The sequence below is a fragment of the Saccopteryx leptura genome, chromosome 10 (genome assembly GCF_036850995.1).
Source record: "Saccopteryx leptura isolate mSacLep1 chromosome 10, mSacLep1_pri_phased_curated, whole genome shotgun sequence".
Classification (NCBI taxonomy): Eukaryota; Metazoa; Chordata; class Mammalia; order Chiroptera; family Emballonuridae; genus Saccopteryx; species Saccopteryx leptura.
In genome coordinates, this window is record NC_089512.1 from 9338460 (window position 1) to 9353972 (window position 15513).

At 47.0% G+C, this 15513-nt stretch overlaps 1 protein-coding gene and 1 pseudogene across 1 annotated transcript; both read left to right on the forward strand.

Annotated features, from left to right (window-relative positions):
* Positions 1–871: 871 nt before the first annotated feature.
* On the forward strand, positions 872–1918 carry LOC136381820 (C-C chemokine receptor type 1-like). Its single transcript, XM_066350350.1, has one exon. The coding sequence runs from the start codon at positions 872–874 to the stop codon at positions 1916–1918; it is 1047 nt and encodes a 348-aa protein (XP_066206447.1).
* Positions 1919–4766: 2848 nt separating this feature from the next.
* LOC136381821 (C-C chemokine receptor type 1-like) lies at positions 4767–13937 on the forward strand (annotated as a pseudogene).
* The last annotated feature ends 1576 nt before the right edge of the window (positions 13938–15513 follow it).

The window sequence follows — 15513 nt, forward strand, 5'->3', positions numbered from 1 at the left end:
GCAATGGAGCAAGGGCCCCAGATAGGCAGAGCATTGCCTTCTTATGGGCTTGCCGGTGGATCCTGATTAGGTGCATGCAGGAGTCTGTCTCTCTACCGCCCCGTTTCTCATTTCAGAAATATACCAAAATAAAATATAAAAAAAAATAGAACCTTCTTAGCTCCAAAGGCCATTAAGATCCATTGGTAAATTTTTGACACTCAGCCAGGACTGATTTCTCAACCCCGTTCTTCTGTTCACTTCCAAATGCAAGGTCCCTGCTCAGTGATTGGAGGGTAAAGTTCAAGTGGTTTCAAGAGTGGACGTGAGAATGATACACAATAGATTCGAGCTCCAGCTCTCATTGTCCCAGATGTGTCCTACCCACTGTCAACCTCTCTGTCATCATGTGTAAAATCAAAGACATGAATGGCACCATGCCGGATTCTTTAACACAGAGTCCAATGGCAGGTCCGTGGGAATCATGAGGGAAGCGTTGGTGATGAAGAATGAGGTTGCTCTCCCTTTGTCTGGGTGCTCCATCCACCAGACGTTCCCTTCCCAACAGTCATTGCCAAAGTATTTGACTTCATGGTTTGTGCACTCATTAGTTTATTGTCTCCCTCACCCCTATATCTCCCCCCCCCAAATTAAAGTACAATTTCTATGACAGTGAAGAAGACCTGGGGCCACGTTGTTCAAGGTTGCGTCCCAGCACATGGTTACAAGTGGGCACTTTTCACTCAATAAACGGTTGTCAAGTGGTTGGTGTCATATAATAACTGCCTTGTCTCTGTTGTCCAGAGCCCACTGCCTTTACCACCAAAGTAACTACAGAAACCATCTACTTGGACCCATGTCAGAAAGCAGGATGGAAATTTCAAACATTTCAATGGACTATGACAAGAACACAAAAGTCAACTACGGGGACACAACCCCGTACCTATACGAAACTGTAGGGTCTTTTCTAGTGCAGGTGGTGCCCACTTTGTACTCCCTGGTATTTGTCATTGGCCTGGTCGGCAACATCCTGGTGGTCCTGGTCCTCTTGCAACACAAGAGGCTCAAGAACATGACCAGCATCTACATCCTCAACCTGGCCATTTCTGACCTGCTCCTCCTCTTCACGCTGCCCTTCGGGATTCACTTCTTTCAGAAAGATAACTGGGTGTTCGGCAGTGTCATGTGCAAGTTGTTGTCTGGGCTTTATTATGTAGGTCTGTACAGTGAGATCTTCTTCATCATCCTACTGACCATCGACAGGTACCTGGCCATCGTCCATGCTGTGTTTGCCCTACGGGTCCGGACCATTAAATTTGGTATCATCACCAGCGTAGTCAGCTGGGTCCTGGCCATCCTGACTTCAATTCCAGACTTTTTCTTTATGGATTCCCTGAGCACTAAAGGTCATTACGTCTGCAACTCACTTATCCCTCCTGCATACTACAATCATTGGAGAGAGTTTCTGGTTCTGAAACTGAACATCCTGGGGCTGGTCTTGCCTCTGGTGATCATGATCGTCTGCTACACGGGGATCATAAAGATTCTGCTCAGACGGCCCAATGAGAGGAAGTCCAAAGCCGTCCGTCTGATTTTTGTCATCATGATCATCTTTTTTCTCTTTTGGATGCCCTTCAATCTGACTATGTCTCTTTCCGCTTTTGAAGAAGTTCTTTCAGTCAATTACTATAACCACAAAGACCAACTAACCCTGGCCACTCATGTGACAGTCATGATCTCCTACATGCACTGCTGTGTCAACCCCATTATTTATGTTTTTGTTGGCGAGAAGTTCCGCGAGTACCTGCGTGAGTTGTTCTACAGTCTCCTGTTCCTGAGCCCAGGGAAATGGTTCCTCTTCTTCCACACCAAGAACCAAGACAAGGCCAACTCCATGTTCCCATCTGCAGGGGAGCAGGAACTCTCTGACGGGTTCTGACTCAGGTCCCAGCAAGAGTGACCTTCCAGGCACAGTGGCTGTACCTGGAGGGGAGGCAGCTTGGGTGTCCCGGCCAGATTGTGACCACTGACCAGTGTGGAGCAACGCCACCTGGTGTTGAGGTAGATCATCTCTGGTCCTTGAGCCTTCTCCATGAACTTCTCCTTGGAGACGAATGAGTGGGCTATGTCGTTCTGGATGACGGAGGACAGGGCGCCAGCAATGGGCTTGGGCCAAACAGAGTTCTAGATTCGTGACTATAAACATTTGTAAACAAAGCCACTGAGCATCTCCTCACCTCTACCCGCACCACCAGTGAGCTTGGAAACAGTGATTTCCACAGTTGAGTCCCCCCTGTAGGGTTCACGCTGCTGGAAGCCCTCAGGAACATAGAACTCCTGATGGCAGAACTTGAGACCTAATGAAAAATAGAGTTGGGAAACTGTCCTTGGCAATGGCACTTTCATTAGAGAATATTTTTATACTGAATAAAATCAAGCAATTCAGGTCTAGTGCCAGATACAGACATTGTGTATAAAAAGTTGTACATTGGAAATAGCCATGGAAAAAGTAGTCATTGTTTCAAAAGCCCAGACTTCAAACTCACTTCTAAATCTCTTTACTCTATTACATACAATGTTCATTGTTGATGAACTTTGTTATACTTTATGTTTTCTCTTGTGCACGTTCATGATTATAACAAAGATGTACTACTATTCTCACCCTTATGCTCTTGTTGTTTTTCGAAGGAGCACATTCAATCCATTTTCAAGCTCAATACATTATTTCTAAGCATTGTTTATGGTGTCTGCACTGAAATCCTCGGCAGATGGACTCAAATTGACTCGTATGCCCATTGTTGATTCTACAAATCAATCCACTCCCACGTGGTAACTGAGGACCTGCTCCTGTCAATGCAACCCTCCGAGATGAGGCTCAGGTGGGAGGGGTGTTCTCTAAGAGCCCTGTGCTCGGTGAGGTGACAGCCACAAAGATGCCAACAGAGCCCGGGTGGAGTGGGTGGGGCTGAGACCAGGGATATAAAACCACTGTGAGTAGAGCCTGCCACCCACACATGCACCACATCCTTCCATGTGCCGAGATGTGAAGGAGCCTAATGAGATGGTCAGTTTGACCTCAGGAACAGGCCTAATAGAGATTCCTGGCAGGGACTTGGAAGGCCAGCACCAAATCACTGTGTAGCTTTTGTTCACCCCCAAAGCATTCTGTCTTAGCTCTTAATTTAACAAATTAAAACCTTTTAGAAAAATTACTAGGTGAAACAGTGTAAGAAAATTTGGATTATAAAAAGTAATTTATTGAAAAGGAAATTGGCCGGCTTATAAATTGACACACATTATAAAACATAAAATACAAAAATGTTAACACAGAGAAAAAATGTATATAACAAACTAAAAATTAAGACCAAGATGCTATCATCAACTCCCCTAATGTACCAGGAAATTTTACAAATCAGTAGGAAAACCACTTGTATTTTTCTATCCCATAATTATTCTATATGCCCAATTGTCAAACAATTAACAAAGATATTAACCAGTAAGTCATCGAAAAATGCAGTAGCCATTAATATGAAATCTCAATTACATTAGTAATCAAGGACATGCTAATGACAGTGAACCTCTTCTTTTGCCTGCTAAGATAATAACCAGATGTCAATTTTTTTTATTGATGAAAATACCCAAAGCGGGTAAGAATGATGCGACACAATCCCTGTCACATATTTCTGATGGAAATGTAAATCAGTGCTGTGTTTCTGAAAAGCGCTTTGGCAGTGGGTACCGAGATGATTTGAAAAGCTCACCTAATTATCCTGCTTCCAGGATCCGTCACAGATAATGGTAAAAAGCAGCACATCTGGAAAGATCGATAACCGAGGAAGAATTCAATAACTGTTGTTATTATGAGCTAGGATACCGACATGAATGACTTCTAAAAAAATTTATTGAATATGCTTATATTGCTAATATTAAATAAAAAAGAAAAATGCAGAATCTTCTGGTTTATATTTTATAGTATATATGAAAAAAACAAACACAGAAAGAAAATAGATCCCAAATTTCTATGGGATTATGTGTGTATCACTCAGAGTTTAATCAGAGACATGATGTAAGATAAGGCTAGGGTTTCCAAACTGTGTGCCGAGGCACCCAGGGGCCACAGTGAACTCACAGTTCCAATTTTTAAGGGCTCCACACTGCACCTGACATTTCCTGGACACCCTGGGAACTACAAGTAGGAGAAAGTTCAGTTTCAATGTCAGATTGTGGTGCATTCTTTTCAAAGCGGGCGTGTCTCTGCAAAGCTGGGTTTCTGGTGATTTGAGATAAATCAGTGTGGAACAGGAACTGAGGGGACAGTGTCCCACGGATTCCAACATCTGCTCACCAGGTGTACATATCCCACTGGCATGGATTATTTAAAATGAAATAAAATATTATTTTTTTCAATTTATGTGTATTTTCAAACAGTGTAGACAATATCACTTAAGTTCCTTGAATCTAAAGACGTCCTGAGGGGAAGAGTTCGGTTCTTCTTTTGTCTCCGGGCGCTGAGGAAAAGTACTGGGACCGTAAGGGCTCCGGGAACTGAGAAAGTCTGGGATCCTGAGGAATAAGAGTGTGTTTAGCAACTGGATAGTTTGCAATTGTGGGAGCTGGTGGGCGAGTCTGTGCACGCTGCTGCCTGGCAACAAGCACAGGGAGGGAAGTCTCTAGAGGTCAGCCAAGTGGGCACTCAGGAAGGGACAGTAGATACAGACGACAGCCAGAACGAAGTGGAAAGTGTCAGTAGAAAGGAGAGTGACGTGAATGGAAGCTGCCCTTTCCCCATGCTGATGCTTGGACTCCTGGCCCAGGACTTCAGGCAGCAGCGGAATCGGCAGGCACTGTGGGTCCAGGTGCTGCCCAACTCCAGCAGCGGGAGCCAGCAGGTGGGCGACAGTGCATAAAGCCACCACAGAGCCTGGCACTGTTTCCATCTTCTGAGCTCAACACTGTTGCTTCACCTTACAAATGACTGCTAATTACTCCTCCCAGTGGACACTCACCTGCCCCTGCAGGCAAGGGATTCTGGGAAATATTAGGCCACGCCCACTAGACTGACACTGGACAAAATCCCCAGAAAGTATGAGGCTTCTTTTCATCTGTGCACTCCTTGAGTGCTACCAATATATTTAAACAAGCACATCTAAAACAAAATTATTCTTTGTGATAAGAGAGAAATGAAGAAAGAGTAGGGAGAGGGAAGAAAATAGATGAGGAAATGTTGAGGAAAGAGAGACAAAGAAAGTATAAAGATAAGACGTTGTTTCAGAATAGAACGAGTTGGGAAGAACGTTCTAGAACGATGGTGTGGTGTCAGTGAAGACCCAGGGCCATGACACCATCTGGGAAACAAAATGTTGGTAGGATTTCTATAGTGGGGGGCGAGAGGGCGAGGAGGAGCCACGTGTCCAGAGCGGGGAGGCAGGAAGACTAGGAGACGGTCGAGTGCAGGAGGCCCTCAAATATACTGAGTTTGAAATTTCCATTCGGGAATGACCCAGCGTACACTCAAGCACAAGCTTTCTAAGATGAGCACTTAAATGCCAGGAGCTCCTGAGTGACATCTGTCTGAGCTTCACATTTCATTAACAGAAACACTTGGTCAAAACAATGGTAGCTACAAGGACCTGAGATAAGGCCTGTCAGTCATGCTAATGGCTCAGACCCCTCCCCACAGGACCCCAGGCCCATCCCTCTGGACCGCCTCCTGCTCACTCCCCCTGGAGCCCCAGCCTCTGCCTCTCCCCTCCTGGTAACCTGCAGCTCACACTGTGTGGATGCCACAAGCGGCCAAGGGGGATTTCACAGCTGATGTTTGTGCAGACTCCTTACTCCAGAGCGGCCCCTTGTTTTATTATTACTTCATTCAAAGTTTTCTTGATAACGAAGTTTCTGTGCATTTTCTTTGAAACACTGTCACACTTCGGTGATTTCCTTGCATTACTTTGATGCCCAGAACAATGTGTGTAATATGACCCACCTTTGTTAAAAATAAAAAGTACAAAAGCTGTGTGTGTGTGTGTGTGTGTGTGTGTGTGTGTGTGTGCGTGCGCGCACACATGCAAGCATGCAGGCCACTCACCATTCAAGCCCAAGGGGATGGCAACCCACAGAGCAGCAGCTTGTTTAGCCCTCCAGCTATAAGCACAAGATGTCTACCTGCTAACATGTGGGCCAGACCAGCTCTCCGGGGAGAGATCTCTCAGGGCCTGCAGACAAAGGCCAGTGAAAGTCTAGATCCACGCTTCCCAAACGTGAGCAAGCATCAGAATGACAGGAGCACACGGTAAAGCCAAAACGTCTGATTCAGTAGGTGTGGAATGGGACCCCAGAGTTTGCATCACTGGCGTGTTCCCGGCGGAGTGATGCTGCTCTGATATCCTAGCTTTGAGACCCCTGCTCTACAGGGTTCCCTCACCACCTCCCTCCCCAGCTGCACTTTCCCTGGCCCGGGGTACTTTCCAGGCCATGACATTGTTCCTTCTGTAGGGCTTGCTTAATAGTCTGTGAGCCTGGCTACCCCGTGGACTCCTGAAGAACGATGTCCGTCTCTCGTTCTCACCGCTATATCCCTAATTGCTGACAGTGCCTGGCACGTCATGGTAATCAGTAACATAAGTGAGGTGAACAAGTATATGTTCCTGGCATGTCCTCTCTGTGTCGTGGGGGCCACAGAAGCCTAGAGCAGAACTGGACAGCCGGTCAAGGATCACAGGAACTGACCCTGGAATTCCCGGTAGGACCGGCAGGTGCTCTGTGGTTCTCATCACCAGATCCTTCCTATTCCTGTCCCACTATCTTCTCTCCTGCGGGGTTTCCTGGGACCCCTGCAGACTCACAGTGTGCACCTGCATCCATGGTCATCATTTGCACCTTGGTGCAAGACCCCACATAAGACAATACTCAATATCTCAAACACTGCACCAAATCATTCATTCGTGTGTGTGTGTGTGTGTGTATCTAAGTTGAGTCTTCTCCATAGTGTTAGCATTATTAACCTTGCCTTACAGAAGAGGAAATAGACACTTGGCAGCTTAAATAACATGCTCAAAATTAGTAAAAGCGGACCTGGGATGGGATGCAGGACTGTCACATGTGAGAGACTCATCACTCATGTGTGCCCCTCGACCTGCAGTCCGTATAAATGTGACAAGTTCCCAAGCCCGTAGCCATCGCTGTCAATCTGGTTCCCTTCCTGCCTCTTTCTCCCGCCATCTCTCTATAGACAGGCTGCCAAAGGGGATACCCCACCCAGCAGACTCATAGAAGTTCCATGATGACACCTCCTCTATTGTCTTCATTTTCACAAATGAGGAAACTGAGCCTGAAGACAAATGTTCAAAGCATGGTCATGTACATGATTTCTGAATGGTACTTTGCAACATGCCTGTGAGAAAGGTTAGCACAGTTCTTATTTTATAGAAAAGCAGGTGGGACCAAAAGAGACACCAGCACAGAGCAGGTATTGGCTGTTGTGGGGAAAAGTGGAATAAGTATCATTTATGAGAGATTTTTCTTGTCCTCAACGCTCATACAAGCTGACCTTGTGCATCCTCGTACGAGCCTAAGCATCCAGTGTTCTCATTTGATGGAGGAGGAGCCAGGACATAGAAAACCTAGTGATCTCCTCCCGTCTAAAGTGGAAGGCTGGGATTTGAACCTGGCCTGTGTTAGACGATGCAGAAAACAGAAACCTGGGCTCAGAGAGATGGCAAACTCCATCCAACAGACCGGTATTTATTCTGGTCTGGAGGCTCCTCTAGGTTAATCAGCTCTGTGGTTTGGGAGAGTGAGGGGCGCACAGAACGGAGAGAACAGAGGGATAGTGAGCAATGACAGTGGACGACTAGGGGTGCCAAAGGGAAGCTGCTGCCTCTCCCTGGTTTACTAGCAGGTCATTCTGAGGAACAGAGGACCCGGGTTCCAGTTTAAACACTTTCATTTTCAATCTTAAAAATAAAGAAAGAAAAAGAAAGAAAGAATATAAAGAAGAAAGAAAGAAAGAAAGAGAGATAGTGAGAGAGAGAGAGAAAGAAAGAAAAAGGATAGAAAGAGCAATAGAAAGAAAAGGCTGCTCACTGACCATGAGACCCCCCTCCCTTCATCAGTCTCCCTCCCACTCTCAGCCTTTCCTTGTTCCACAAGTTCTGGGGAACACCTAACTGCCACCTCCCTCACCACAAACAACGCCACCTCATTACCCTCCCCCAATGCCCTTAAGACAGAGCCCGCAGAGAAAAGTGCCACCAAGTGACCACAGAAAAATGTTTACATGGAACTCAGCATCCAGGAAATGTTTGGTGTCCTAACTACTCCTGCACACTCACTTATGTAAAAAGAAGAATTTGCCTCCTTCTGGTCATTCTGAATGACAGAGAACCCGAGCGTCCTGTCTCCATCATTACACAGGATGTGGAAGACTTCCTACAGCATCAGGACATTGAACTTTGAAAATGAAGGCTCTAACAGCTCTAGAAACAAAGACTTCGTAGTCAGAATCCTTTGACACTGTTGTAAGGTACCAGAAGCTACGAAATTAATATTAACATTTTAAGAAGCTTGAAGAGTATTTTATTAATTTGGGCTAGGTGTGCAGAGAGATTTTGTAAATGATATTTGTACTTGTGTGATTCGCATAAAATCAAGATGGCCGATGGCAGTGTGTTGTAAATGCAAAGAGGAAGGAGTCTTGGATTCTCTGACCTTCCACCACACCTGTGGGGAAATGGGTGAATAGCTAGCCAGGTGCAGGCAAAGAAAGATTAAATTAAAGCATTTTTATATTAATGGGTCATTTACAGGCATTTGTTCCCATGGAAACTATCTCTCCCCTCCTGTACGCACGTAGTTAATGTATGTATTTCTGAACAAAGGAATAGCAAATGAACACTAGAACATATAGGAATGTCTTCTAATATATAAAGTGACATTTTTATCATTGTGTTGCCTGGTAAGTTTTAAAGTGTAGAAGCGTCTTTTTATGAATCCTGTAGACAAATGTTATAAACTTGCTCATGAATTGTGTCCCATCCCCCCACCCTTCATCCTTTTACCAAACCAGTATAGGGGAAAACAAACAGTATAAGCTTATGCTGTGATGTTAGGCTTTTCCCACACCCATGTATAATTAAGGGTATATAACCAGCCCCTAGAATATTATAGACACACACGATTTGGGACTGCCCCATGTAAGCTATATGCGGCTGGCATACTTAATAAATTTCCTCCTTTATTAAAACTCTTCAAAACTCATTTGGAATTGGTGTCTCTACGAAAAACCTGTTGAATTGTGGACTGGATACCTTACAACAACACCAGAGTAAGTTGCACGTGTCGTTTCTGTCCTCTCAGTTTCTCTGGAGGGCAGTCTGCATGAATCCGTGATCGCAGTGCGTCTGAGGGCCCTTGGTGCACCTGCCAGGCAGTAAGCTAGATGGCAATGCTGAGAATAGGAGGATTTATGAGATGGGTAATCAGATGTGAAGTAAGCTTTTATTTTGCTAAAAAGAGAAGCTGTCTCAAATGATGGGTCATTACTGACTGATTAGGAAGTAGGCTCAGTATTAAGAGGCAAAAGTTTCTTTCTGTGGAAGGCAATTCAAGAGGAAATTACTTGCAAAATTTCCCCCATGTGAATGAAAATCATACATGGTGTATAAAGTCATTGTAGCAGAAGGAAGCTATGAATTAGAAAAGTCTTTGCAGAATGCAGGATGGTTTGAAACTGAACCATATTCTTAAGAAGAATAGAACCAAGGACTGACAAACTCAGACTGTTGGCTGACTTTGGAGGAGGTAGGATTTCACCCCCTGAATGTGGAGAGTTGTCCCGGTGAGCTCTTGGGATGCACCCATTCTGTCCTACTAAAGAAAGTGGAAGCAGAACTTTGTTCTGAGAATAGTGGGGTTGAGGCTCCTTGGAGGTATCTTCTTCAACTGTTTCCTCCCCCCAAATAATCTGGAGAGTCTCACATTTCCAGAGTAGAAATTCCCAGAAGTTTGCATAGCCTGCCAACAGGCTCTGTGTGACTAATTGACCTTTTTGTCCCCATTCTGACCAGCAGGACTGCTAGTAGACTATTCATACTGGCGGGGAGGTGGATGAGCATTGATGTGCTCCTAATTATTTCATAGCAGGCTTTTGTGAAAAGAGAGCCCTGATTTTCAGTGTTGCTGATTTTTCATGTAAACATGCCCACTGTGGTGGATTTCAAGCTACCAATATGCTGGCTGTGGGGTTGGGGACACATGCACACGGTTGGTTCTTATGAACCAGGAAAACCCAGCTGCCCCACACCTCAGGCCTGGTGTCCTTACCGCACAGACGGCCCTCCCTGCTCAGAGACTCAGCTACTCCCAGGATGCAGCATGTTGCACTGGAAGGTTCCAGGCTCCAGGGCCAGAGCTGACCTCTGGGCAATGACCTTGGGGCAGACTCTTGAGGCAGACAACAGCATGGCCGGCAGGTTGGCTGCAACATGGCCCTTGGATTCTCCTTCAAGGCCCCGCCCCAGCTCCAATCCCTTACGGAGCAGTGTTATTAAATGGTGCCCACTTGTAGGAAAAACAATGAATGGAGTAAGAGACAGGGGGGATGCAGGTTACTTCACTAATGACATCTGACGATGCTCAATCAAGGTACCTTCACCTTTGCCAAAGTTTCCCCAAAGACTGGGCTCCCGGGGTCAGTGTTGCATGAGCCACACTTGTACTTCCAGCTGCCTGTTGCTTCCACTCCAAACCCTGTGGTCCCCATGATGCTGACTGCCAGCTGATCCGCCGGCCCTAAAAAGTGGCTGCAGAAATCAGAAGTTGTCGACTCCGCTCTGTTTCTAACGTCCAGCCCGGGTTTTTCCCGGAAGAGGGCTGATTCCTCAGTCACAGGGCTAGGGCAGAGGTGGAGAAGTGACCCAGAGAAATGGATTTGGCAGGAAACCATAGGGCCCTAGCTGAGGTGCCCAACATCCACCCATTATGGGCCTTAAGTTTCTAAAGTCACGGCAGAAATGTAAGTTCCTCAGCAGGAAACATTCATGCAGCGGTGCATAAGGAAGAGCACCAGAGACTCCGGGTTGAAGGGAATTATGATGCAGGCAAGTCCTGCTACATGACTGGTGTTTCAGTCAAATCTTTCAGATTGGTGACAATATAGTGACAATCTGAAAATGCAGTTCCTATGGCTGTGTCCATCATCAAGCAGAATTCCCTTTCTAGGTTAACTACAGAGAGACCTGGCAGGGAACATGGAGTACAGGGGACATCAGCCAGAATAGGATTGGAGACTGGGACATTCCTGGTGGCTGGAGTCCTCAGCAAAGGTGTAATGCTAGGAAGGAGGTCACATGATGTTTACTGGCAAGGGCCAGGGCTGGCTGTTCTCATACCTTACCTTACAGAAATCCTTCAGGGTAACGGATACTTTCTCACATTACAGAAGAGGGACTGAGGCTCAGGGAGACAGATGAACTCCTTCAAGTTCACACAGCTGGTCTGTTACACCAAAGCCCATGCTCCGTTTGGGGAGGCGTCTTCAGTAAGTGGTCAGAAAGGATTGGAAAGAGGGCTGAAGAGCAGGTGTGCAGAGTCCTATAAGGCAAGCCATCTAGTGGTGCTTTCTCTTTGTGTTTGTCTTTCTTTGTTTCAAGGAAATGTCGGGTAAAACTATTCCAGAGCTCATTTCTGAGCATCCAGCTTCCACCTGGTTGAGCAACACCACATGGCTTCAGGCTGTTCTGAGCCAGTCCTCCCGAGAACCCCCTTCTTCTCACCAGGTCACCCACTTATCCAGCCTGGTTTTGCCCTGAGTCCTCAGAGCTCTTTGAGGCAACATCCTGGTGGTCTTGGTCCTCTAGCAATAATACAAGAACCTCAAGAACATGACCCACATTTCCGTCCTCAAACTAACCATTTCTGACCTGCTCTGATATGACAGAGTTACTGCAGACCTGCCTGTGTCATGTCAGGACCGAGTACCATGGGCCAGGCCAAGCCCACTCTGGTGTCCTCAGTGTCCTCCACTAAGGGATGGGCTGGCCTCCTAGAATTGGACTGTGGCGGCAGTACTGCGGCTTTGGTGAGATGATCTCTGCAATGTACCACATCTGTGCCCATGCCTACCAGAATCACAGGAGCATCCACTAGACTTTCTGACATCCAAAAAGATCACATGGCCACACAGTGTGACATTCTCAGTACCCTTTGTCACACCAACAAAGACACTATTTAGTCTCTAATGCCATGAAGGTTCATTGGTAAGTATTTGACTGTCAGCTAAGAATATTTCTAATCCCATGTCTTTCTGCGAACTCCCAAGGGCAAAGTCACAGCTCTGTGATAGGAGGCAGGACATTTGAGTGGTTTCAGGGACAGGCGTGAGAGTGTACACACCGGGTTTGAGCCTCAGCTCTGGTTGTCACCAGATATGTGTCCTGCTCACTCTGAACTTCTGTGTCATCACCTCTAAAATGGGAAAAGTGAATTGTACCCTCCAGGATAGTTTAACACTAAGATCAATGCTAAGTCTATAGGAAGCATGAGGGAAGCGTTGGTGGTGAAGAATGTGGTGAGGTCTCCCCTTGTCTGGGTGCTCCATCCACAGAAGTTTCCTTCACAGCCCTCTTTGCCAAAATATTTGATATCATGCTAGGTTCACTCATTTGTTAATTGTCTTTTCCACCCCCAATCTACAGTAAACTACAGTTTCAAAAGGGCAGAGAGAACCCCAGCTCAACACTGGGTTCCAGGACATGCTACACGGTGGGCACTCAATAAACAGCTGTGAAGGGGTTGAGACATAATCTCTGCCTTGTCTAGGTTGTCCAGAGCCCACTGCCTGTAACAGCAAGGTAAAAACAGAAATCACCTTCCTGGAACCACTGGGATAAAGCAGGAATGAAATTTCAGCCAGTACAGTGGACTGTGACAGGACCACAGAATTTGATGACAGTAATCAACCCTGTGCCAGAATGAAGACCGGAGGTCCTTTGGAGCTCAGCTGCTGCCCCCTTTGTACTCCCTGGTATTTGTCATTGGCCTGGTCGGCAACATCCTGGTGGTCCTGGCCCTCTTGCAACACAAGAGGCTCAAGAACATGACCAGCATCTACATTTCCAACCTGGCCATTTCTGACCTGCTCTTTCTCTTCACGCTGCCCTTCTGGATTCACTATTATCAGAAAGATAACTGGGTGTTCGGCAGTGTCATGTGCAAGTTGCTGTGGGTGCTTTATTACGTAGGTCTGTACAGCGAGATCTTCTTCATCATCCTACTGACCATCGACAGGTACCTGGCCATCGTCCATGCTGTGTTTGCCCTGCGGGCCCGGACCGTCACATTTGGTATCATCACCAGCTTAGTCAGCTGGGTCTTTGCCATTCTGGCTGCCATCCCGGACTTTATTTTTCAGAGTTTCAGGATGAGTCCTATCGTTACAGCTACACCGTTTACTTCCCTCCTGAATATCTCAATCAGTGGAAATGGATCCTGGCTCTGAAACTGAACGTCCTGGGGCTGTTCTTGCCTCTGGTGATCATGATCGTCTGCTACACGGGGATCATCAAGATTCTGCTCAGACGGCACAATGAGAGGAAGTCCAAAGCCTTCCATCTGATTTTTGTCATCATGACCATGTTTTTCCTTTTTTCTATGCCCTTCAATCTGACTATTTCTATTTATGCTTTTGATGACATCCTTTTAGTTAATTTCTGTAACCAGAAAGACCAACTAGCCCTAGCTATTCAAGTGACAGAGGTGATCGCCTATATGCACTGCTGTCTCAACCCCATCATCTACGTCTTTGTTGGTGAGAGGTTCCACGAGTACCCCATCAGTTGTTCCACTGGCTCCTGTCCCTGATGCCGGGGAAACGGCTCCCCTTTTTCCACACCGAGAACCAGGACAGGGCCAGCTCCACATCTCCATCCGCAGGGGAGCAGAAACTCTCTGATAGGTTCTGACTCAGGTACCAGCAAGAGTGACCTGCTAGACACGGTGTCTACAGGGGAGACAGCTTCAGTGTCCCGGCAAGATTGTGACCTCTGATCAGTGTGGAGCGACGCCACCTGGGGTTGAGGTGGATCACGTCTGGGCCTTGAGTGTTTTTCATGAACTTCTCCCTGGAGATGAATGAGTGAGCTAGGTCATTCCAGACGAAAGAATATAGGGTGCCAGCCAAGGGCTTGGACCAATGAGGGTTTCACATTTCTGAACGTGAACATTTGTAAACAAAACCACTGAGCCTCCCCTCACATCTACCCCCACCACCAATGGGCTTAGAAACTGGGATTTGCACAGCTGACTTGGTTCAGAGCCCAGAGCCAATCAGGAGGCAGCAGCTGCCTCCACCAAACTCTCCACGCCCACCTACAGGGTTTAGGCTGCTGGAAAAACGAGGAACATAGAACTCATGATGGACGGACTTGAACCAAATGGGTAATAAAATTAGGGAACTGTCATTGACATTGAAATTCCGTTTTAGAGAATTTCCTTGTATTCAATATAATCAAACCACTCAGGTCGAGGATTTTATGCATGAGGTGTTTAACTTTTGGAAGTAGCCTCACTCTCTGAAACCGACCCACCAGCCGAGTACAGCAGATAACCAGACACACACAGACCTTCCATTTCCTGTTGTGGGGTAGGGCTGACTGATGTCCACTTGGCAGAGTGCCCTAGTGGGGGAGGGGCAGGGAGCTCAGCTGTGCCAACACTGGCGTGCATCTGAGTCTCCTGATCACCCTGTGGGCACGCCCCTCAGCATGCACGTCTACACGCTGCAGCCCCTCCAACAACACGGGGCTCCCTCTCTGGTGAGCAGGGCAGACGGGAAGCCAGAATAGCACAGGAAGGAGCCCTCAATCGTGTGGAAAGGTCCCAATTCCATGGACACTGCCTGGTGTCCTCACAACTCAGGCCTGAATTCAGATGACCCAGCAGGGCCCCTGCGTTCCCAGTAGGCTGAACCCTGCTGCCCACAGCGGCAGGGACTCTGTGGCTCTCATCTTCAGCTCCTTCCTTTTCTTGTCCCACTATCCCCTCCCCTGTGGTGTTTTCTGAAAACCCTGCACACTCACTGCGTGCACCTGCATCCGGGCTCACGGTTCGCACCTCAATGGACACCCCACATTAGGACAGGAAGCATTAATGTCTTGAGCACTGCACCAAACCATTTATTCATGTCTGTGTGTATGTATCTTCCTTTAGTCCTCTCTATAACGTTGGCATTATAACCCTGCCTTACAGAGGAGGAAAGAGACACTTGGGAGCTTACCCAACAAGCCCAAAGTCAGTAAAGCGTAGACCTTTGATGGGAATGATTTGAAAGGCTCGTCACTGATGTGCCTTCCCATTAACCCCTGTACACACATGCCCAGTTTTGTGTGCAAAGGTGGCACGTTTCCGGGCCCGTAGCCATCGCTGTCAATCTGGTTCCCGTCCTGCCTCTCTCTCCCGCCATCTCTCTATACAAAAGCTGCCAAAGGGGGAGACCCCACCCAGCAGACTCACGGGATGTTCCATGATGGCACCTCCTCT

Excerpts from the sequence above, each read along its gene's own strand:
- LOC136381820 (XM_066350350.1), top strand. The coding sequence starts at position 872 with ATGGACTATGACAAGAACACAAAAGTCAACTACGGGGACACAACCCCG.